The sequence below is a fragment of the Asparagus officinalis genome, chromosome 6 (genome assembly GCF_001876935.1).
Source record: "Asparagus officinalis chromosome 6, Aspof.V1, whole genome shotgun sequence".
Classification (NCBI taxonomy): domain Eukaryota; kingdom Viridiplantae; phylum Streptophyta; class Magnoliopsida; order Asparagales; family Asparagaceae; genus Asparagus; species Asparagus officinalis.
The window spans coordinates 30217991-30226679 of NC_033799.1; the positions used below are offsets into that span (position 1 = coordinate 30217991).

Here is an 8689-nt window from a genome sequence, read left to right on the forward strand (position 1 = left end):
TCTGCCGTAATCCTCGGGCTCGTCTGCGTCTCTCATGCTCGCCTCCATTGCTTCCTCCTCCTGCTTTGCCCTCGGTGGTTTTCTTGCCCTTTTCTTGAGTTTTTGCTTTCAATTTAAATTTATTTTCTGTTTTTTTTTTTTTTTGGCTCGCGCTGGGAGGTGTTTAGACTTTTCGAGGGGCGCACATGTTTTCGACCGTCGGTCTAACTGTAGGGGTGGGGCTAAATTCACAGACTGGTTTTTTTTCTCTCTCTCTCTTCTCTTCTTGATTTTTTTTCATTTTCACTTTGTTATTTTCTGCTAGTTCGAAATTATTTGCTACTTTTTATAAGTATAAAAGTTAGCCGCCAGTCAGAAAAGTTATTAATTGTTTTCCCAACTGCTAATTTAGTCGAAAGGTAAAAAGAACCAAATAATTAACAAATAGTTTGCTGATAGTTTTTCAAACTATTCGATTACATTTGATTTGATAGTTTATTTAATAGTATATAAATAAATTTTAGTATTCAATTCGTATATAAATATAGTTTAAGCAGATGTATATTTAATTTATTTATTAAGAGCTTTAAATATTTGTTAAAAGTTTCGCCGTTTATAATTTATATTATTACATATACATGTTCTGTATTTAACCCATTTGAATTTTGTATTTTATGTTCTATACTAATTTTAAACAAATTTAAAGAGTCCTATGTCAATTCTTAAACTAAATTTCTTTTAACTAAATAAAAATATTTAATTAATTACATAGTTTAGTATTCATAAATGATAAATTATTAATCAAATTAATGTATCCGAGTATTTGATAGATATTCGAAAAGGATTTGTATTTGAATTTGAAGACATTTCAATAATGGTATTCGAATTTGAAATTTTTAAACGAAAGTGAATATGAAACCTGGGGTTTTCAATTTGACTCGGTTCGATTCATTTCTAACCCGAAGTACAAGCCTCAAGGTATTTAATCTAAAATTGTAATAAAAAAATTGAAATTTAACTATGGGCAAATTTCAGGAACCTTCTGAATCTAATAATACTCTCATAGTGACCGTTATAGATATTTTAGTGATGAAAAATAATCTTTAATCAATAGCAGACAAATATTTCACATTATGCACAATCAGGTTAACATCTTAAGATAATCAGAAGCCTCGCTCCGTCGACTCGACACGCCAACATCCTACGAGGACGACTCGAAATGCGTCACATGTCAACGACCCAAAAGACGTTATGTGTCATCCCCCGGCCGAGTCGACTACTTATACACTTCACTCGGCCAACTCATTGGCCGATACCTTATGAGGGTGACTCGAAAGGCGGTACTTCTTGATCACCAGACAAATAGAAAGGCGACGAAACGCCTTGAGACTGAAGCCCCTCCTGTGCACTAATGACACATCACATCGCCATAAATACCATTAAATGCATTATGGGCGTCATCATTTCTCTGGCTCCAATAGTATTTATGACACATCGGACCACATCCGCACATGACGTCTCACATCACTTCGCATTAAACCAAAGTGACCTCTCCTCCACTCCTTAACCGATACCTGTAAAGTTGAAGCTGACTTGGCCGTCGGCCCATGCCTGGCCAAAGTTACCATCCCACCCTCCTTCCACTACAAAAAAAAGGAGATACTATTTTTCATTACACGGTAAGCTTTTTCCACCGTTCTCTGAACTTAAGAACTGCTACAGCTCCTTTTACTTCTCTACACAAGCCACCCACTGACTTGATCGTCAAAAGAACAACCGGTGAATCACTCCCCGCCCTCTTACGGTCTGCTACTTGTGCAGGGAAGTACAACTTGCCCAGAGACCAGGAATTTGGAGAGTTAGAGGACCTTTGTCAACACATTTAATCTTCTTTCATTTGACTGTGTGATTCCATACATCAACAATTACAATGAATGAAAACGGGAGAACTTATTTTGTAAAATGTAGTTGAGGGATTTTGGCAAATTGAAAGTGAAGAAAATATTGTATCTTTGTAAAAGCAAATTATAGTTGACATTAGAGAAATAAAGATGGGGTGACAATTTTTTTTATTTTTTATTTTAAAATTATTTTATACCTTCAATGATTACTAACAAATAAAACATTTCAATTAAGTTTGGTCCTCATTTTGCCACGCCGTAATCCTCGGGCTCGTCTGCGTCTCTCATGCTCGCCTCCATTGCTTCCTCCTCCTGCTTTGCCCTCGGTGGTTTTCTTGCCCTTTTCTTGAGTTTTTGCTTTCAATTTAAATTTATTTTTTGTTTTTTTTTTTTTTTGGCTCGCGCTGGGAGGTGTTTAGACTTTTCGAGGGGCGCACATGTTTTCGACCGTCGGTCTAACTGTAGGGGTGGGGCTAAATTCACAGACTGGTTTTTTTTCTCTCTCTCTCTTCTCTTCTTGATTTTTTTTCATTTTCACTTTGTTATTTTCTGCTAGTTCGAAATTATTTGCTACTTTTTATAAGTATAAAAGTTAGCCGCCAGTCAGAAAAGTTATTAATTGTTTTCCCAACTGCTAATTTAGTCGAAAGGTAAAAAGAACCAAATAATTAACAAATAGTTTGCTGATAGTTTTTCAAACTATTCGATTACATTTGATTTGATAGTTTATTTAATAGTATATAAATAAATTTTAGTATTCAATTCGTATATAAATATAGTTTAAGCAGATGTATATTTAATTTATTTATTAAGAGCTTTAAATATTTGTTAAAAGTTTCGCCGTTTATAATTTATATTATTACATATACATGTTCTGTATTTAACCCATTTGAATTTTGTATTTTATGTTCTATACTAATTTTAAACAAATTTAAAGAGTCCTATGTCAATTCTTAAACTAAATTTCTTTTAACTAAATAAAAATATTTAATTAATTACATAGTTTAGTATTCATAAATGATAAATTATTAATCAAATTAATGTATCCGAGTATTTGATAGATATTCGAAAAGGATTTGTATTTGAATTTGAAGACATTTCAATAATGGTATTCGAATTTGAAATTTTTAAACGAAAGTGAATATGAAACCTGGGGTTTTCAATTTGACTCGGTTCGATTCATTTCTAACCCGAAGTACAAGCCTCAAGGTATTTAATCTAAAATTGTAATAAAAAAATTGAAATTTAACTATGGGCAAATTTCAGGAACCTTCTGAATCTAATAATACTCTCATAGTGACCGTTATAGATATTTTAGTGATGAAAAATAATCTTTAATCAATAGCAGACAAATATTTCACATTATGCACAATCAGGTTAACATCTTAAGATAATCAGAAGCCTCGCTCCGTCGACTCGACACGCCAACATCCTACGAGGACGACTCGAAATGCGTCACATGTCAACGACCCAAAAGACGTTATGTGTCATCCCCCGGCCGAGTCGACTACTTATACACTTCACTCGGCCAACTCATTGGCCGATACCTTATGAGGGTGACTCGAAAGGCGGTACTTCTTGATCACCAGACAAATAGAAAGGCGACGAAACGCCTTGAGACTGAAGCCCCTCCTGTGCACTAATGACACATCACATCGCCATAAATACCATTAAATGCATTATGGGCGTCATCATTTCTCTGGCTCCAATAGTATTTATGACACATCGGACCACATCCGCACATGACGTCTCACATCACTTCGCATTAAACCAAAGTGACCTCTCCTCCACTCCTTAACCGATACCTGTAAAGTTGAAGCTGACTTGGCCGTCGGCCCATGCCTGGCCAAAGTTACCATCCCACCCTCCTTCCACTACAAAAAAAAGGAGATACTATTTTTCATTACACGGTAAGCTTTTTCCACCGTTCTCTGAACTTAAGAACTGCTACAGCTCCTTTTACTTCTCTACACAAGCCACCCACTGACTTGATCGTCAAAAGAACAACCGGTGAATCACTCCCCGCCCTCTTACGGTCTGCTACTTGTGCAGGGAAGTACAACTTGCCCAGAGACCAGGAATTTGGAGAGTTAGAGGACCTTTGTCAACACATTTAATCTTCTTTCATTTGACTGTGTGATTCCATACATCAACAATTACAATGAATGAAAACGGGAGAACTTATTTTGTAAAATGTAGTTGAGGGATTTTGGCAAATTGAAAGTGAAGAAAATATTGTATCTTTGTAAAAGCAAATTATAGTTGACATTAGAGAAATAAAGATGGGGTGACAATTTTTTTTATTTTTTATTTTAAAATTATTTTATACCTTCAATGATTACTAACAAATAAAACATTTCAATTAAGTTTGGTCCTCATTTTGCCACTTTGACGATAATTTCAGCATTTCTTTTAGGGACAGTTAAATATGCAAATTAGTGTTGAAATAGACCCTGTACCTGCACCACCAGACTAAAGAAGGAAGGCGATAGCTGGCTCTCATAATTAATTTCCTTTATTCACCAGTTATTCTGTTTCCTTATTTTAGAAGATTGTTTCCTTGTTTTAGAAGATTGTTTTTCCTTTCTCTATATATTCTCCTCTCCCTCTCCTGTACATGGATCATTGGAAAAAAAGAAAAGAAATAAAAAGATTGTGTGTGGGTGTGGAGGACGTAGGTACCAAGTTGGTACTGAACCTCGTTAAATCCTGTGTCTTTACTCATACAACAATTTTTACATGGTATCAGAGCGGTCCAGATCTAGGAACCTATAATGGAGACCGACAATCAGAAGACGGGAGGTGGGAAGGACCAGGACCACAGCGTTGACATGACACTTCTTCAAGCGCTGAAGGAACTTCTAACCACCCAGAAGGTGATGACTATGCCGGTTGAAGTACCGGTTAACTCAATCACAGTCAAATTCGATGGAACTAACTACGGGCTGTGGTTGTCCATGATGGAGACTCACCTGGCCGGCAAGGGCAAGCTAGGCTATGTACGTGAAGAGAAACCGACACCTTTGGTAGGTGATGCTGGATATGAGCAATGGAAGATGAATGACTCAATGGTAAAAGGTTTGATTCTCAACTCCCTCGACTCAAGCCTTATTGGAAATTTCCACCGATATTCTACCGCAAAGGAGGTTTGGGATGCCTTGGCTACCACCTTCTTTGACGGTTGTGATTCTTCTCAGATCTATGACCTTCAACAAAGGGTCCACCAGTTAAAACAATCAGGTGGATCTTTGGAAAAGTATTACAATGAGTTGCAGGGATTGTGGAAGGAGATTGATTTCCGAAGACCAAACCCTATGGTGTGCATTATGGACATTGAGAAGCACAACTCTTGGGTTCAACAGGATCGGGTGTACAAATTTCTAGCCGGATTAGACGACCGTCTAGATAGCACTCGAGCGGATATTATCCAGACTGTGCCCTTACTAACTGTTGAGCAGGCGTATGCCCGGGTTAGACGGGAGGAGATGAGGCAGAAGGTGATGTGTAGCAATGACAGTATCTCTCATCCCGCAGTCATGACAATGAAGGGTACAGGTCAGCACACGGACCGTGCATCAGAGGTATCCCTTTCTCTTAAGTCTGAAACAAAACAGGGAAAGAAAGTTGAAGGAGGATGCAGTCATTGCCGCAATCCAAGGCACACCAAGGAAACATGCTTTAAGTTGCATGGATATCCAGACTGGTGGCATGAATTGAAGGAGAAAAAGGCCGCAGGGAACAAGAAGGGACAAGGTGGACAGGTGCACATAGCAGGATGCCCGGACCGTGCACTCGGGTATACAGACCGCGCAGAAGACAACGTAGGCCGAGCATCACTAACACTTGCGACTCATGTCAAAGGTACAGACAGGTCTGCTGGAAAAGGTAATGCTCTTATCACACAGAATTTAGAAAAATGGGTGATAGATTCCGGAGCAACCGATCACATGACTTATTTAGATTCAGATATTGATAGAATTGGGGAATCTAACCGAAAAGAGATTGTGAATGCAAATGGAGTCCCCTCACAGGTTATAGGATCAGGAGTTGTTAATGTGACTGAATCTTTGTGTTTAAAAGACACTCTACTTGTTCCTTCACTGACCACAAAGCTTATATCAGTGGGTCGATTAGCTGAAGATTTAAATTGTGTGGTCTTAATGTATCCCAATTTCTGCATTTTTCAGGACATCATAACGAAGGAGATACTTGGGCGTGGTATTAAGCGAAATGGACTGTATCACCTTGAAGACTTGAGTACTGGTTCTACATGTCTAGCTGGGAGAAGCACTCAGAGAGATAATATTTTGTTGTGGCATAAGAGGTTGGGACACCCTTCTGTGGGATATATGCGGAAAAATTTTCCTTTCTTATGGGCTGGTATGTCAAATTTTGAAATTCAGTGTGAAACTTGTATTCGAAGTAAAAGTCATAGAAACTCTTATCCTAGTGTTCGTTATAAAGATTTGGAGTTTGTTGATTTAGTACATTCTGATGTGTGGGGTCCAGCCCCGGTTAATTCAATAAACGGGGAAAGGTGGTTTGTTCTTTTCACCGATGATAGTACTAGAATGACATGGTTATATCTCTTGAAACATAAAAATGAAGTCGCAAACTGTTTTCTAGATTTCTCAAACCTGATTCAAAGACAATTTGGAAAGAAGATTAAAATTCTTAGAAGTGACAATGGGGGGGAATATGTGAATAATTTCTTGGGAAGTTTTTTCAAAAGTAATGGCATTATACATGAAACATCTTGTGCCGGTACCCCTCAACAAAATGGTGTGGCAGAAAGGAAAAATCGGCATATTTTGGAGATTGCTAGATCTTTGTTATTTGAAAATAATGTGCCACGGAATTTTTGGAATCATGCCATATCTACTGCCGTGTACCTTATGAACCGAATGCCATCCAGTACCCTAAAATTCCTTACCCCTTTACAGAAACTTTCCTCATTTGTGAGAATTCCATCAGCTCTAAATCTGGCACCAAAAGTGTTTGGATGTACAGCATATGTACATGTTCCAAGAGAGAAAAGAACCAAGCTCGAACCTTGCGCAATTAGGTGCATGTTTGTCGGGTATGGTAATAATCAAAAAGGATATAAATGCTTTGACTTAGAAACTGGAAAAACCTATGTGACAATGGATGTGTCATTTTTGGAAAGTGAACCTTTTTTTCGGAACCAATCATTGCCCCCTCCAAGAGAGGAGGAAACAAACCAAACAATCTGGTGGGAGGATGAAGAGAGAAACACGAGAAACACGCATACAGACCATGTAGATGAAGACATGGACCGTGCAGACTCTACCCCAGGGGACACAGACCGGATGGGAGAGGACACGAACCGTGCACCTGAACGGATGGGAGAGGACATAGAGCATGCACCCGAACCTGAGGAAATCAGATTGGAAGAAGAAGTGATACAGTCGGACGAGGAGCATGAAATGCCACACTCGAGCTCTCCAAAGGATGTCCCTGAGGTACGTTCTCTTCAAACTGAACCTGAAAGACGGTACCCTGTGAGAACCACCCGGAATATACCACCAAAACGGTATAGAGAAGAAGGTAATAGACAAGGAGGATATGCAATATCAAATTATACCAGTACTATTGGGTTGTCCAATATGGTGAGAAATTTCACTGAAGAACTGTCAAAGATTCAGGTACCAAACAGTGTAGACGAAGCCTTGCGAGATCCCAAATGGGTTAAAGCGATGGAAATAGAAATGGAAGCCCTGAAAACCACAAAGACATGGAAGTTAGTAAAACTGCCAAGTGGAAAGAAAACTGTTGGGTGCAAGTGGGTGTTCTCGGTAAAATATGATGCTACAGGTAAAGTTGAAAGGTATAAGGCAAGGTTGGTTGCAAAGGGGTACACCCAAACATATGGAATAGATTTCCAGGAAACTTTTTCTCCAGTTGCAAAACTTAACACAATTCGAGTCTTATTGTCTCTTGCAGCAAATCAGGACTGGCCGCTACATCAATTTGATGTGAAGAATGCATTTTTGCATGGAGATCTGGAGGAAGAGATCTATATGGACATTCCGCCAGGATACACACACCAAGAACAAGAGAAGGTGGTATGTAAGCTGGAAAGAAGTCTGTATGGATTAAAACAGTCACCAAGAGCATGGTTTGGGCGTTTTTGCAAAGCCATGAAGAATTACAACTACACTCAAAGTGATTCTGACCATACTCTGTTCTACAAGCATCGTCAAGACAAGGTAACTATCCTAATTATCTATGTTGATGACATGATAATTACAGGAGACGATAGTGAGGAGATAGGGTGGCTAGAGCAGAGACTATCACAGGAGTTTGAGATGAAAAATTTGGGTGGTCTAAAATACTTCCTGGGAATAGAGGTGCTACGCTCAAAAGAAGGTATCTCTTTATCACAACGAAAGTATACACTTGACTTGCTTGTAGAGGTGGGGATGCTAGACTGTAAGCCAGCCGATACACCCATTACCCAAAACCTGAGGTTTGAAGATCGTTCAGACGACCCGGCTGTTGATCGGGAAACTTACCAGAAACTGGTAGGAAAACTTATCTACTTATCACATACCAGACCCGACATTGCGTATGCTGTAAGTATGGTAAGTCAATTCATGCATGACCCAAAGGAGCAACATATGGACGCTGTGACAAGAGTTCTGAAATATCTCAAAAAGACTCCAGGGAAAGGTATCCAATTTAGGAAAAATGGACATTTGGATATTTGGGGTTACACAGATGCTGATTGGGCTGGAGATAGAACTGACCGGAAATCTACATCTGGATACTTCACCTTTGTGGGAGGA

The 8689-nt window shown here is 38.8% G+C and overlaps 1 protein-coding gene across 1 annotated transcript in view; it reads right to left on the minus strand.

Annotated features, from left to right (window-relative positions):
- Positions 1-1474, minus strand: part of LOC109846001 — a 9633-nt gene extending 8159 nt beyond the window's left edge. Inside the window, exon 1 of the mRNA XM_020415224.1 lies at positions 1417-1474. Coding sequence (XP_020270813.1) covers positions 1417-1474 — 58 coding nt within the window. The remainder of the gene's footprint in view (positions 1-1416) is intronic.